The 17289-nt window shown below is 41.5% G+C and overlaps 2 protein-coding genes across 3 annotated transcripts in view; one reads left to right on the top strand and one right to left on the bottom strand.

Moving 5' to 3' along the window:
• Positions 1-17289, bottom strand: part of nt5dc1 (5'-nucleotidase domain containing 1) — a 47845-nt gene that overhangs the window by 27399 nt on the left and 3157 nt on the right. The gene's annotated exons all lie outside the window — the stretch shown is intronic.
• Positions 11957-16575, top strand: col10a1b (collagen, type X, alpha 1b). Its single transcript, XM_068576649.1, has 2 exons — positions 11957-12074; positions 14720-16575. The coding sequence occupies exons 1-2, from the start codon at positions 11957-11959 to the stop codon at positions 16573-16575; spliced, it is 1974 nt and encodes a 657-aa protein (XP_068432750.1).

The raw sequence follows: 17289 nt of genomic DNA, 5'->3' as shown, positions 1-17289 counted from the left end.
TCCATCATCACCGTTGCCGCTGATGGCAACCAAAGGCCAAGCATTGGTTGTCAAGTTCTCCAAATGACTGCTGAGCCCCGGGTCAGCAATGATTTACAATTTGTCAACAACACAAGTCAGCATATAAAAGTTGAGCTCTCTGCATGCATTGAGGCAATTCCACTGAAATGAATTGATTCCAGTCTAAAATCTCATTGCTATAAATGCTGGTGTGACCCAGCCTTTAGTGGGCCCTGTCCCAAAGGGAGGAAGGAAAATAGATTAGCAGAATACAGCCTTGTGCTTTGAGTTCTTAGATTATCCACTTGCCCTATACTTGAAGCCTGAATCCATGTGCATCATAGCAGTTGTTTTTTGTTAGTTGTTTTTTTCGTGTTGCCAAGATCTGGTTCAACGTGGCAACAACCTCTCAAATTCATAGTGTTTTTCACAACCACGAAACATTGAGGCAGCTGCTATGGGCTTATTAAAACAGAAAATTGTTGTCTCAGGATTTTAGTACATTAAATATGGTCTTTGGTGCTTTGAACAGGCCCCAAGTGTTATTGCACACTCCAGTCTTTGACGTGATGTTGACGACGTTGAACAGAGAGAGAGATTCCTTCTGTTGTTTCTGAAGAAAAGCAACAGTTTTAGTCAGTTGTCTAATCAGATCAACGTCTCTCTCTTCTTACAAAATACCTGTATTAACTAAAAAAAAAAAACACATTACATTTCCTGCAGGTACACAACTGAAATCTACAGATACATATCTAACACTCACCCACACGATTAATCATGGTCAGCCTATCCTTGTGTGCGATACAGCACTAACATCCATATTCCACAGGGCGAAGTCCATGTAACCCAACCTACCAGTTCATGAGTGTGGAGTGTGTTTGTTTATTTGATACTACAACAAAAAATAAAGTTCTCGAACTGTTATTGTTGCACGCAAAACAGAAACGTTGCTTATCTGAGCGAAAACCAGATCAAAGCGCGAGCGCCGCCACAACGTAATTTAGCGAGTCAGACATAACTGTTTACATCCACACCCTGGTGTGTGACGTCTTGCTGTGGAACATATGTCTACTTTTGTTACAAAGCTGTAAGGGAATGGCAAAGGGGGGCCTTGAATAGCAAACAGATCATTTGATACATGGAAATAGATTGATAGTGATCCTAACAAGGGGAGAACTGGCATTTAAATCTCGCTTGTGGATTGGTGGTGTTTACATGTCGCGCTGTCCTCGGAGACAGAAGGCAGAGACGGGAGGGGTGAAGGTAAACGTTGCCTTTCCTGAACACACATATTATAAACTGGATAAACACCATCATGTCTCAGACAGATGGATGGTGTGCAAAGCTGGACTGATATTAAGCGTCGCTACTTTGGTTTTGTCGTATTGTTTAACACGTCGCGCTCGTCTTAAAAGGGTCGATTCACCCAAATTACTGAAACGTATTTTCCCATATACCGCTGCAGGTTTCTAGTCAAGCTGATAGCCTGTCTCGGTGTTAAAGAGAATCTTTGGGCCATTTCAAACCACGTTTTTGTGTCTAAGTGACGAATGGGGACGAGAGTTTTTGCAATTTATCCAATATTGAACAAGAACACTGGCGGTAGCCTTGAAACAGACTGCAGGGCATTAGCAAGCAAAAGCAGCGTCACATCGTGAGCGGTTTGTTGACATGCACTCTAATAAAACAGGTGATATTTTTTTTAAACCAAATACCTACCTGCTGGTATTTTCTTGAAAGAATACCATACAGGGCACAAGTCCAGAAGGTTTTGGTGCAGGCCATCCACCTAATTTTCAGGTATCTACAGAATCCCTCACGGATCCAGGATTGGTTGTATGAACAGGTGAACATACAGATAAAAAGCTGCGTTATTATAATAATAATATTATGATCCCAGACACGACGGAGTTTGATGTTCCGACGTGTGTGGAATTTACACAACAGGTATAAAGCAGAACTAGTGGCCAAATACTTCAGCTCGGCTCTATACATGTTCCTCGTTAGGATGTTAACGTTCATCTGATTTCAAAGTCATTGCCGTGAGCACATTAGAAATGCAAACAAAGACATCAAATTTACTCAACTTGCCACGTTCCAGACCACTTTAGGTCTCAGGCTTGTGGCATGAATGATGACTTCATCGTCTAACTTAAATCTTTTATGAAGCTGTAAAAACATGGATACAGTTGCTACGTCAACATACGACTGTACTCCCTTCTTGACAAGTTAATTGAAGACACCCATGTGTTTCACTTTGAGATAAACATTGGCTGTGACAACACCAGAATCACCATGGAAATGCACATGTTAAAATAAAAGTGTCCCAAAACCCCAAAAAGCATTTTTGCACAATAAGGTCTGTAGAGTTGAGAGTGAGAATCAACTTCCAGGTTGCCCCCTCCCCCAAAACAAAATCAATGAAGTCCACTAGTACTCCACTATAAAGGGGACACATCGGTGCACAGTGCTGGTTGGTAGAAGCAGGTTGCATACGAGACAGGTTTTTTGGGGGGAAAACGTTGCAAATGGATTTGACGGTGCAGGAGAATCAAACAACAAACCACAGCTCTGTAGTTAAAGGAGACTCTCTGTACGCAGAGAGCTGCCGTGCTATCAGACAGGAAGCACAGAACAATTACTCTACGTGGAGCTAAACAAATTCAGCAGTCAATTTAGCAGTGGACACTGAGGTGAATGAGCGGTCGGAGACGTGGTGGATTTGATGAGAGCATTTTGGTATTTTTGCTTTAATGCCATGTTTGAAATGAAACTGCTGACTTTAAGGCTGTTTTATTTTGGATTTGCTGGATAACCATAAAAGCCAAGGCACATGTCCCCTAGTTTACTGAGAAAATTAGGCTCAACTTGTATTCTCTTGAACCACGAATGCCGGGAGATACTCACGGACTTCAAACCAACAGCTGAATCACACGTGCACATTGCAATTTGTTTATGAAAAGCATTTTATTAGCAAATAAAATAATTTTATACTTTTCATTTTTGCCAGAAAAAAAAAAAAATCTCGTGGTTCAAATTAAAAGTTCAATATAAAAATCAGTTTCTTTTACCACTCCCTATCAATTGCAGGAGCAGCTACGAGCGTGCGTTACATCAAATGTGTGTTGGCCTGCACACCCAAAGCCAATGGCCCAAAAAATTGTTTTGATTTACTTTCTCTCAAAAGAGAATGTGGCCTTAATGTCCTCCCAGTAATTACAGTGTGGAGGGTGGATGGTTAAAGGCACCTAACCAGTGGTCATTAAAGTCCTGCAGGCAGCCCCCCCCTTTATGATACATGGGACTGAGTCAAACCCTCCACAGGGTTGACCGGCTATTCTCCAAATGATGCGGGAATAATTACTTGAATGACCTCCACATCAACTGGAAAAAGCTTCAAAGACAAATCTTGTCTAATGGACTTATCCAGCGGTCGGCAAGCGTTCTAATATGAATTGTCATTTTTAAAAGTTGAATGTTAAAAGGTGCGATTTTCTTATATATTTGAAAAGATATTTTGGTTAGAAGTGCAAAAAAAATAAACACAACAAATGATAAAGTACTTTGAGCGAAGGGAGCCAAGTGTTTGCGCATATAGCTATCTATAAAATGTGCTGTGTTGAAACTTCAGGTATATGCATAAGACGCAGAGTTCTTGGAAAGAGATTAGAGACGGCGCCAGGAGGAAGCTATGATGGCGAGATTTTCCGCCTCACCTAAGATTGTGGCCGTTTGAAAGAGGTACAAACACTTTAGACGTGGAGGCACCATGGCACACAACCAAAGTTAAAACGCTTAAAAAGTGTCAGCTGTTTATTATTTTTTTCCTACTCATTTTTTAAACAGTTTAACTCTCTGCAGCCAAAAGCGACAGAGGGAATATGGAACCATTTAAACTATTGCACAATGCTGCTGATAAAATGAATAATTCAGATGCAGATAAATCCAAATCTTGCCTTTTCTGTGATGCGGAAATCACCATAAACATAAAATAAAATGCTATTCAATTAATTCTGCACTATGTATATTTACTCTGGCAGTACATATTAAATATATTTAAGCCATTCTAATGAGTATAAAAACTTGCATGACATCCAAACTCTTGCCCATTTGCAGTATCTATTCATCAGCTGTGGTAAAAATCAAACCAGAGATATTTATACTGACCGTGAGATAACTGCTATTCGTGACTTGCTCCTTATTCATTTCCACTGAGGGATGCAGGGTTTCTTTAGATTGGAGGGCCGAGTGCTTCTGAACTTCCTTTTACATTCTTCCCACCACACTAAGAATGGTTCTCAGGGATGCTTCCCAGCCCAACACCTAAAATAAAATCTCGACCAACAAAAACAACAGCAGACCTGAGCTACGAGAGCAGCCCGGTGGGGGAAATCCACACAGATTCCAGTATATTTAGGACACAGGCCACCAGGGCTGATAAGCACTGGGTTCACGTCCCAAGAAAACACCAGGTCCCGAGTTCATTGGTAGGGTGAGGCTGCGGGGTGCATTGGTCAGGTGAGGTTACGGGTGAGGCTATTTAGGGCTACGAGAAGATTCAGTGCATAATATCGCTTGAGAAAATGTATTCTTTTATAAATTTAAAGTCAATCGTATTCATCAAAACCACAGAATAGTCTCAGGGCACTTAAATAATTATGATAAGGAAAATAATTCCTGTCCAGCAATTCAAGTATTCAATTAGGACCACTTTACTATGAAATATTCCTTTTGTTACTGTAACTTATAAAGCAGCCATGTAAAGAAAGCAGCAGCTGCTCTCAATACAGGACCAGAGAAGCTGCAGCAGGTATGCACAGAGAACATATTACAAAGCCACAGCTGTATCGATCATAAGCAAGTTCCATTGTATGCACGAGGGACGAAGGACTAAAAATGTGACTTTGCAGATTTTAAATCCCGTTGTTGGGCTCAGTCATTTATGACTGCCAGCCATCGGCAAGGACAATGGTATCGCTCATCGAGCTAAACCTTGTGTCATCCAGACACGTTTCGATGCGTGTTTCTTGTACACTTGTGCAGACTGAAGGGACAATATGCATGTGATTTGGCTCCGACGTAATCTACAGTCAGTTACCATTAACATCCTTTTCTGTGTGGGTCTACAAAGACGTTAACATGATTCTCTATAGAGGCATGATTCCAGTGTCTAAAGAAAACCAAAAGAAGCTTTGGGTCACACTTCGGCACCTGAAATGTGCAAACCTTGGGATACTTGGCGATCGGATTGTATATTAACGATTGCAGGGATGATGCCATGTTTAACTTTTTTTTTCTTCAAAAAACTATGTACATAACTAATAAGCAAAGAGCTTTTTCATTAGCTGGCAGATCTCACGAGGGTGGGTTGCTCAGACAAGTCTAGAACCCATCTCGAGCACAATCGTGGTACACGGCTGATAAACCGATTTTGTCTTCACCAATTTTGTGTTAATTTGAGGTCAGAGAAAGGTTTGGGAGACAATGAAATTTCTGGAGCTGACAACACATGTTTTCACCTTCGATTTGGTCGACTGCAAAAGGAATGTAAAATTGAAAAACAACAACAAAAACAACAACATCACTGTCCAATAACCGTCCCCTTGGTGATGGGTCAGTCCTGGCCCCACTAGGGATTGGCTCCCATCACGTTCTTCTTCTGTGTCCTGTTTTAACTTTTCATAGTGGCTCAACATCAATAAAAACAGTAGTATAGACGACGCTTTAAAGTCTTTTGCCTTTGATCTCTGCCAACGCTTGTAAGCGTCACGTTTTTGTCTTTGGGCACCAATACTATTTTGAGCTCTGCGTAAATTTGTAAACACCGACACTCCTTCCAGAAAAACATAAACATAATAGTGTTGGAGCTGTTAAAGACCTTGGGTTTGGCCTCCAACGCCTTTTCTCACCACCAACACCACCTCCACAGTCGCTCAGTAGGCCTGAGTCTGGAGGACAAGGGGAAGGGATGCAAGGATGGACATCAACTACAAAGTTCAGATGCAACAGGAGTCCACGAGCAATGTGGCTGAATTACTTCAGTTAGGAATGTCACAACTCCCAACACTTAGCCGTTGATACCAATAGCAGTAAGATTTCCGTTACCCAAATCAATACCACAGTAAAAAAAACAACAATCAACACTTTGAGCCAGTGTTAGGAAATTAAAAGAATTCAAATTCCTGTGTGTGTGTGTGTGTGTGTGTGTGTGTGTGTGTCTCTAACATCAGTGGAGCAATTGAGGGGGCTGTGCGCCAAACTTGCTTCACTAAAAAATAGTGGTAGTTGTTTTGTTTATCAGCAAGATTCGAGAAAAACTACGAGTCTAATTTTCATGATGATGGTGAAACACGGGCAGAGGAAGAACCCTGTACATTTTGGAGTGGATCCGAAACACAGGGCTGGTACACAAATTATTTTTCAAATTATGGACACAGCTGTGGTCTGCGCTCTTCAAATGCCCATGTACTTTCATCAATTCATTCAGCATTAATACAAATGCATGAGCAAGTGCAGGTCATTAATTATCAATATTATATTGCATACTGCTGTCGTGTACATCTTCACTATGGACTCGTTGAGGGCAGTACAAAGTGGATACTAATTAAATGACACATATTAAATGTATAGTTAATCTAGTGCACTCCGTGGTGAATTGGGAGCGATTTGAGACCGAGCCCATGCTTCTTTCTTCATAACATTATCTTCATCCCCAAACGCATGTCTGTGATCTTCATCAAGGACCACAATGAAAATAAGTCGAAGACTTAATTGTTTCCTTGACATATAGTAGATGTGCGATTTAATATTACTACTTTTTCGTGTTTGTTAACTAGTCATGCTTTCACTACAGTTTCAATTAGAGTGAATCTATATCTGCTCCTTTTTAAAAAAAAATCTATTTGATTATTACCATTTTAATTATTGAACTAAGTCTATTTTTGACTCATCTGATCATCTTTTTACTGCCTTTTGTCATTATAGCGCCTCCACACTATGCATCCCAGACAATATTTATTATCCTTCATGTGCAACGTATTATAGAGTATCAGAGACGTTATTGTGTTAGAGCATTAGAGATCTTCTTTAGCTGCTGGATTTACAGATTGCAACACAAGCTCAGTAAAAAGCTGCTGACTATAACTGCTGTGGGAGGTACAGTAAAAATGAAAGTACTGGTCATTATAGCACTTACTCAGCTTTGATTAGGATAACTGGCTCTAAAGAAACCCATTACCTGCACCAAAAATAAATCCTAAAATGAGAGCAAAATCTGATTTGGTAACCAAGAAATTCAGTGTCTCCAGCTTTAATTCCACTTTCTCATGAGACCGACCTTTCCATAATTTTATAATGACTTGGGCAAGTTTTTGTCAAGATGGAAAAGAAGAAGGATGCAGTGAAGGCTTTTGGTTGCTACTCTGAATTAGAGCTAGCCTCAGGTTGGTCAAACTTCCAACCATGATTTTCGTCTTTGGGTCTCTGTAATTGCAGCCAACACTCAGCCAGGAGGTCCAGCTTCAGTCCTTCCATTCACAACGCTCTAAGTACCTCTTAGTGGCATTCGGATATTAAAACGTTAAATCTGAACCACCGTCACTTCCCAGCGCAAACACTCTATCTTTAGCTTCTTCTTTCCACTCTTCCCTGCTGGCATAGGCACATCAACCTGCAATTACTTTCTCCATCCCCCCTCAAATCTCTGGGATCAAAAGGAGACACCACAGTTCAACAACTGAAGAATACAAAGCAAGGCATAAAATAATTAACTACACAGAAGAAAATATATAGTTGTGCATCCCTGCCAAAAATAAAACTGTGATTTTGTAATTAGTTGGTTTACTGCATCAATTTAGTGACTTTCCAATACTTAAAAATTGCACATGGAGTTAGCATCCAAGTGATAGTGTCAAATCAGGAGTTAAGCATATTGTCCCCGCTATTCTCTACTGTACAAACTGTAATGGAGACACAAAATAATTACCTATTTAAAGTTCAACTCTTTAGTTCCCCTCAGCACTACAGACCTGTTCAGCATCTTTCAGCTAATTGTTTTTGATTGAGTTCCTGCATTCTCATGAATCTCGTTTCCAGACTCAGCAGGCAGCTGTTTCCAGTCAAGAGGCTTTAATAAGCTCAATACATACTGACTGCCCAGCAGGAAACAGCAGACAACCTCAGCGGCTAGCTGGTGAATATATATGGAACAATTTAGCAGCTGAACAGCAGGATTTAGGAGTTTGACAAAAACAAAAAAAGCAGAAGGAGAACAGACACACATTTTCATTCTCTGCCTACGTAGATACCTTTACAAATCAATTTAAATGCACTGGGTCTGAATTTGTCATTTAGCATTTTTAAGAATAAGAAAAAACATATTTAAAAAAAAAAGAAGGATAGTTTCAGTCTTGAAACAAAGGTACCAAATAATCACTCGTCAAATGATCAAACTCCCAGTCCCATACAAAGAACTAAATAACCAATGTTACTTAATGTCAATTATTATTGCCATTTTTTTAATGCAGTTAAGTTCAGAGAATAAAGGTGTAAACCAGACAATGAAAGGTCTCGTTTGGTCCTCTCTCCATGGTGCAAAAAATACATTTCATTAGAATTTAGGTGTATGCATTGTTTCAGGATAATGTGGAATACAGAGGCCGTGCATGATGGGTGGACAACCCCTGTCATCAGAAGACTTAATTTAAAGCCACTGAAGGGGCATTAAGTCACGTCTGGCGTGCAGCAGCAGCAGCATGTTAAGATATTTGGAGGGGCAAAACAATGGTTAGAACAGACCCTTCCCAGAAATACCACCCACCCTGCTGTGGGGAAGGTGTCTAAAGACACAGGAGGAGATCTCCATATCATGCTCTGTCTGCACTGCTTTCCATACAGTACATTTCTCATCCAAATTACATGTTTATGCAATGTGACTGTCTTTGGCCATGCACATCACAAGCTTACTCAAAAACCTAAGAAATCTAAGTAGCCGTTTACATTAAACCTCACAATGGCCAGACTTAGATAGGGAGGCATTAATTCTGACACACCAAAAACAAGAAAAGAAAAAAGATCCAGAGGAGAAAAAAAAGGCAGCCGTGCCTCACTGCGGTCATGGCCACTTTCATGATGAGATGCAGTGGCATTTCTGCAGCTTAAAAAGTTGTTAAATTCTGACTCCACCCCCTCACTACTCTGTCATTTAATTCTAAGAGTTTACCTAAAATGCCCAAGGCTTACAGAGTGCTCATCTGCGGCTGTTGAGATGTGACCGTTAAAAATAAATGATACGGGCAAAAGGAAGGGAGGCTTTTCCAAGCCCAAAGATATATTACAGTGGCTTGACCAATTAGGACTATTGTAAGGTTGATGAGGATCACAGTGTTATCATTTTTTGCAACACAAAAAACAACAACAATATTTAAATTAACTTTCAGCCGTCAAGATTCTTCTTGAAGACTACTTTCAAACTTTGTCAAAAACAAGCTGATCTGTATTAGAAATGTGGAACTTTCTCATTCTGGCAGTAGATATTGTTTCGACCCATGTTAAAATTAAAAATGTAAAAGGTTGTATGAGTAACTTTGTTGCTTGCACTCTGTAGGCGCAAACAAGCATGGGCCAAAATAGTGAGACGTCATCCTGTTGATCCAATGCGAGAAATTAGAATATTTAGAATAACGCTACTCTTTGTAAAGCTCCAATATCCTATTTTGACCATTGGCTCCACGAACAATCAGCATGCAACAACATAGTGCCTACACATGAAATATATTGTGATATTGTAGTTTTAGCAGGAAAATGTAAGTCAATGTTGACTTGCTTGCAAACGTGAATGAAATGCGAGCTAGTTGATGTCACAAAATACTCTCTTGAATTGATAACGTCAGCTAATTCACCCAGACTCCTGCGGCTGACTTTGACTAGCTTGAAATTGGCTAGCTGGAAATGAGCTAGTTCGAAATTGGCTAGCTTGCAATTCGCGTCATCGTGTTAGCGGACACGATTTCCGTATAAAAACCTCTTCGTGCTATGCTAAGCTAACCAGCTGCTGGCAACGGCCATGTACTGTATCCATTTGCAGTCCACACCTACCAAAGGTGCTTCTGAGACAGTTTAGAGACAGTATAATTATGATATGATTCTACTGATCGACAATACATTCTGTTATTGATCTCTAAATGGCACAGAGCATTTATGCCTACGTTCCAGTAAACACATACTGTATGACATTTTCCATTACAGTTCTATTTAGTCCCTTAGTTTGTAAAGGAAATACGGAGGAGCATGATATGTATGCACACATTCAACTCAGAGGATGGAGCAGGAACAAAACCTCACTTCTGCCTCCTGGTGTCTTAAAGCGGCACTGTGGATCCCTGCAGCAAACCACTCAGCATACCAGTTTGCAAAAATCACAGAGAGGATATACAGACATAAATCTGCCAGCATCATGATAGGCTTTACCATGTGAAATTTAAACTTCAGCACATATCACGTTGATGGTGAGTTCAATACATCTCAATTAAAACATCCTGTCAACACAAAAAAAAAGTCAAATAACAAAGAATTTCAACAACTTTCCAGCATCCGTTAACAGCTGGGAGTCAAGATTTTGTTTACTTCAGTTTTATTATCACTATTAATATTTATATATGTCTCGTTCACCTTTGCACATAGACCTGTCTGGAAATGGGTATTTAAGCCAAATAACTGAACTATTAATCCATGTATGCCATGAACATTTCAATAAACAAAACAGTGAAAATGATTTCACTCAATTCAAGTCATTTCAGATTTAACCAAAACTGACAGAAAATAGCTGTCTGGTACATGTTTTTACCACAGCCTCTTCAATAAATAGACTTCAGACTGAAGGAAAATATTCTCATTCTTTACTTTTCCAGAAAAACACACCGTCACGAGCCATTTTGTCAATAACATGATGTTTTTAGGCATAAACACCAGTGTTTGTGAAGTAAAACTATGCAAATCCAGGCTAAAAAAGGACACAAGGACAGAGTGTTTAACACGTCTGACTCATCTGTCAAAAAGCACAAACACAGTGATTAATGTGTATATTTGACTGAAGAAAGGATGTTAAATTTAAGATCTGCACAACTGCGTACCACAAATTCAACGACAACCGAGATAAATCCTAAATCTGATTTATGTTAAAATTTCACCCAAAGAAAATTTGGTGCTGCTGCTCTGCACAGACAAAGGGAACCAGATGAAGAGAGAGGAGACGGGGAGGAGAGGGAGGCAGGCCTGTCACTACAGAGTGATGGTCCCACCTCTAAGGACATGGCACCCATCATTAAAGATGACATCAGCGCAGGGAGGGCCTTCCACGCGAGGTAGATCCTCCACGATGCCGGAGACCGGCTTGGTATAAATACCTGGAGTCCAGTGCCCTGGGAAGAAGCAGCTGCCTCTCAGACAGACTCCACAACTAAGGATATAACAGCGCAGTGCCGGGACAGCAGCCTCCGACCTCCACAACTGTTTCTCTGGAGCGTGAACCTTCCCGGTAAGGTGGCCGTTACTTTTTCTGATTCCAGGTTAGTGCATGGGGGATTCCAAACTGCAAGCCTGACTTTCACTGAGAGCAGCATTACAAGTGTAATGAGCCATGTGCTATGGCCGTTTACACTGGGAGAGATTCTAGTGCCTGTGAAAAGTTTTGTTCTGATTGGTGGTAAAAGTGGCTTACTTTTCAAAGCAGCTTTTCTGCAAAAGTGATAGAAAAGTCAACAAAACATTCTGATATTTATGTGCAACAACCAATTTTCTTGATGAACTGATGCACCAACCGCACTGCGCATCACTTTCACCATCAAGTGTCAGTGAAGCGCAGCAGCACAGGTGCCGTGCCACACTGAGATAATCTTGATTATGCAACGATGCTTCTTCTAATAAATGGATTCTTTCTTTGCAGGTTTAGCTTCCCAAGATGGACCTGAGGGTAACAAGCCTTCTCCTCGTCCTCCTAGCTTTGGCTGAGGCGACCGCTGATAGGTACTACCGTATGCCAAAAAATACCAAGTCTGCCTACCCGGTGAAGAGCCAAGGTGAGTCACATATGTCAAACTTTTTTTTTTTTAACTTTGGGAACAATCATGGCAATCCAGTGTTAAGGTGAGATGCTGAAATCTGTACAATTACAGAAGCTCAAATTAAACTAGAAGATATAAGCTGGAGTAGCATGTACGTGTGTTAAATATAATAATTAAGCTTCAGTCAAGAACATTGTTTATTACAAATCAATGCAGGCTGCACAGTTAAACTGCTCGCAGACTGGATCGGCGCCATTGTCTTTGTTCAACAATTAAAACAAAAAGAGACAAATTAACCTGCAAAATAGCACCAGGTGACACTTTCAGTTCAAATTGTGATGACATTTTCAGGTCATATGCTTACAGACTTTAAGAAGTGAACTTGTGATGCTGAAAAGCAAGGGAGACGTCCACCAAAGAAGTTTCAAAGAAATCCATGAATGAAATATAGAATTCCAGCCTACACTTGGATAGAACTGCAGTTCAATTTAAAAAAAAGAAATGATGATACACTTCCCTTTGAACGAATTAACAGGTCACTGTGACCCTCTGTTAAATCCAATTAATGGTATAATTTTAATAACCTTTTTGATAACCTCTGTGAACCCTGAAAATATGGCAGACAAACTTCTTTAAGTATAGATTCAAACTATTCTCATCACCACTACTCCTAACCTTTCAGTAAGCTCATCTCTTATGCAACCTGTCAAACTGTGGGCTCATACACATCAGTAAATGAGGCGGCCCAAACGTCGCCCTCCTTCATTAGCGGTCATCAGGGTGCACACCCAGCCGGTCCAATGCAGCGTCTCATTGGCTGTGGTTGAACTGGTTGAACTACTGTGAATGTCTACAACTGTATACAACTGTGATGTGGAGAATAGGTGTAAAAGAGCACTTGTGCTCTGGATAAATAAAGGTTAAAGATGGAAGTAGTTAAACAAAAAAATCAAAGCAGTGGTCATGGTGTAACTGCCAGGTTGACGCATAACACTATGTTTTATATCCCAAGTAAACAAGGATTACAATTCTGCTTTTGACACACAGGGATTTATTCCCCCAGTTCTGTTTCTGATGTGGTTTGACGCCGTACCTCAGCATTTAAATAGAACAGAAAGTCGACAATAAGAGCATAAAATCAGACAAATCTCCAATGCAGATGTTGTTACCACGTTGCAGGCCCGCCCTAACAAACTGCCTTGTGGTATTAAATTCACGCCACATAATTAGAAAGAAAAAAACACAACACAGACTGCAAAGAAACGCAGTTCAAACAGTGAATCCAACAAACAAACCACAGCAAGTTTAATGCAGAGACTCCGACTAAGATGGGTGTTTATTGAAGGCAACTTTGAATATGACCATAGTCATATGAGGTTCAGTTGTTATGGCCAGTATCATCACCTCCAGTTTGTGGTGTTTCTGGCTGCCAAAAAGTCTACTTCTGGCTCAAATGTCCTCTTTGGGGTTTTCAGGCACATACTTATGTGGCTTAAAAATGACAGCCCTGTCAAAGCATTTGCTTCTCAAAACAACATTTTAAAAGAGAGGTCAACAGTATTGGACACATTTTGACAAGTACGCATCCAGAATTATGACATATAAAAGCAATGCCGTGGGACTTTTCTCAGACATGCCTTTTTGATTTTAAAGCCTTGGTAAGCACAATAATTTCTAAAATAAAATAAATTCCTGACAAACAATTTAAGTGAGAAAACCACTGGATGCCCTGTTGGCCCAAGGGCGAGCCCACCCTGGCAACTGGCCAGGCAACCTTGTTGAAAGCTATTCCTGATCTCTCTGTCCGTTCATTATGTCACCTTTCTACTGACAAACAAATGAAATAAAGCCTATAATTTAAAAAATAAAATGAATGAAAGGGGACAAAACAATGTCCCTACTGCCACATGTTGTTTTAATAGGCTGGGTGTTATTGTCTTTTGTGATAAATATAGAAGAGAGAAATATGCATGAAAATAACAAACTTGTGTTGTACACCAATTTGACCTTGCCCATAAACTCTACACTATGTGGCAGGAAGTGCATCGAGGTCGACCATTTGTAAACCACTAACTATACATTCCATGCCATGAGCAGTGCAGAAAATTAGGGGTGCAGTATAGTTTGGGTAAACTAAACCAAAATGCACAGGAGCTGGTGTGTTGGCTCCCACGCCAACAGACGTAAGCTTTGTGACAACATCACCTCAGACCAGTGATGCTGTAAAGACTATCCTGGGAAGAAAAAACAGAGCGCTGTCCTCAAAACCCGCCCTACAATTAAGGGGAGTAGTGTTTTATGTCAGGTTGCGGTAATATGGAAAACAATGCTAAACCTAGGTTCATTCAACAACCAAGAGGCATCTTACGTAATGGATTGAAAAGGCACAACATATTTCAAAATTAAGCCATTTTTTGATTAAAAGAGACACCCATTTCAGTTTTTCATTCCTTCTGGGAATTGTTGTGGGCTTCTATGTGTATCGTATTTAATATTTAACAACATGTGGAATACTGTGTAGTCCTTATGTAGTATAATTTTTATAACAGTGCACTAAATCCAATTATAAAACATTAAAAACTTAACCAAATGAATCAAAGAAAAATATGATACACTACAACTTGTAGTATAATCTAAGTCTGTATTTATTTACTCCCTAGCCGTTTCAGGCCAGCCAGGTCCTCCAGGTCCTCAGGGTGAGCCAGGACCAATGGGGCCATCTGGACCTCCCGGCAAGCGCGGTATTGGACATACTGGACAACCAGGCCCTTCTGGTCCTCCCGGACCCCCTGGCTACTCTCAATCTGGTAAACCTGGTGCCCCAGGTGGTCATGGAAAACCAGGTAGCTCAGGCCTCCCTGGTCAGAGAGGTGAACCTGGCGCACCTGGACCAATGGGGGCCAGAGGTGCACCTGGTTCCCATGGATCCCCTGGACCGGCTGGAATTTCTTCCAGTGGAAAACCTGGACCTTCTGGCTTCCCTGGAGCAGTGGGACCAAGAGGTGAGTCTGGTTTGAAGGGACATCCTGGCATTCCAGGTCTTCCAGGATCCAAAGGAGAAAGAGGCCATGGAATTCCTGGGGCTCAAGGACCACCAGGCCCAGTTGGATCAATGGGGCCATCTGGAATGCCTGGCAAACCTGGAGTTGGTATTCCTGGTGCAACTGGCTATCCCGGAGAACCTGGCAAAGGTGGTGTGCCAGGAAGAGATGGTGCTCCTGGACCAATGGGTATGCAAGGACCAAAGGGTCATACTGGGCTTCCAGGTGTAGGAGCCTCAGGAAAACCAGGCCAGAATGGTAACCCAGGTATGCCTGGACCTATGGGTCCTAAAGGTCCACAGGGTCCAGCTGGTCAGCCAGGCTCAACTGGCATGCCAGGTGTTGGCAAAACAGGCGAACATGGATTACCAGGTAGCAGAGGAGGCCCCGGTACTCCAGGAACCACTGGTCAGAAAGGAGAGCCAGGCCCAACTGGTTTTACTGGTCAGCCAGGTGCAACTGGTCCTAATGGCCAAGCTGGTGCACAGGGCGCAAGAGGATTCCAGGGTGAGGGAGGCCCACAGGGACCCAAAGGCGACACTGGTTTGGTAGGTCCACCAGGCCCAAGGGGAACCAAGGGTGAACAGGGAGCTCAAGGTTTCACTGGAAAACCAGGTTCCCCAGGGGCAGCAGGTCCTTCAGGAATTCCAGGACATAATGGTCCTCAAGGTCAGAAGGGTGTCCAAGGCCATGCTGGTCCCTCAGGAATGCCTGGTGCAAATGGTGCCCCAGGACCAAAAGGACACACAGGCCTCACCGGAGGACCAGGAAAAAGTGGTGAGAATGGAAGGCCAGGACCTATGGGACCAAGTGGGCCCAGCGGTCCATCAGGTCCCGCTGGACTTAAGGGCCATCCAGGTCTTCCAGGCCCACCTGGCCCAGCTGGCTTGAGAGCTAAGGGAATTTCTGGTCCTGAGGGTCCCCCTGGAACTCCTGGTCCCAGAGGTCAAGACGGTCACCCAGGCCCTGCCGGTCCTCCTGGTCCTCCTGGCCAACCAGGAGAGGTGATCTACCACGATGAGAAGAGCATGCCAATCAAGTCCCACGAGGTCATGATGTCTCATGAGATGGTGAAGTCTCCCATGTCTGCCTTCAGTGCTGTGCTGACCAGAGCCTACCCCCCAGCTGGATCTCCTATTCAGTTCAACCAGGTTCTATACAACGGGGAGCACCATTATGATGATCACAGTGGTGTGTTTACCTGCCAGGTTCCAGGCCTCTACTATTTCAGTTATCATGTGCATGTCAATGGTGCCAATGCACTGGTGGCCCTCTACAAAAACGAGGAGCCAGTTATGTTCACTTATGACGAGTACAACAAAGGCTTCCTGGATCAGATGTCAGGCAGTACTGTTCTAATGTTGCATGCAGATGACAGAGTCTATGTCCAGGTCCCCGATGAGGAGAGTAATGGCATATTTGCAGCAGATAATGTTCACTGCGCATTCTCTGGGTTCTTGATTGCCTCAACGTGATTTCACAAATCCAGATAAACCTCAAAACCTTACAAATAATTGAACTACTAATAAATTCCAAATTGAGAATGAAGATTGAAACAATGTATGATTGTAATTTGAATGTTTAACTGCCTCATTCAAATATTTACAATAATTTTAAAAAGTATTTAATTTGACAACAAATTAATTGACTTACAGAGGTATTAATGATGAGTACAATTTTGTATTTGGTTTCAATTGATCCCTTTCCCCACTTCACCCTGTGCCTGCCTTTGTAATTTTAAGAAACATGAAACAATATTGGAAGATATCTTAAGTGGTGCTTTAGAACTGCCTGTAACATTTACAGCATGTCTTTTATTTGTGTTTGTCTTTATTGTCTGTTGTTTAAGAATTTTCCTGTAATATACATACAAAAAAACAACAACTTGGATCTCTAATGACATTGTATGTCATTAGAGACCAGTGCATTCTCACAAGCACGGTGATCCGCAAAACAACACAGATTTAGAAATTCAAACTGCATTTTCTTTTTGTTAAACAACTATGCCCCTTTGTATGTGTTAAGTTATGTACCACTTACTGACCAAAACACAGAATAAAACTTCTAGTTTGAAAAAGAAAAATATTGTGTGTATCGTGTGTTTGTGTTGTTCTTATTCACAATATGGGTCCTTGACAAGAAGATTAGAAATGAGAAATAGACTGTGATTCTTAGGATTAAAAGGTGTA

The sequence above is a fragment of the Clinocottus analis genome, unplaced genomic scaffold (genome assembly GCF_023055335.1).
Source record: "Clinocottus analis isolate CAN_PGR_092001 unplaced genomic scaffold, fCliAna1.0.p SCAF_15, whole genome shotgun sequence".
NCBI lineage: Eukaryota > Metazoa > Chordata > Actinopteri > Perciformes > Cottidae > Clinocottus > Clinocottus analis.
This window is presented reverse-complemented; position numbering and strand designations above follow the sequence as displayed.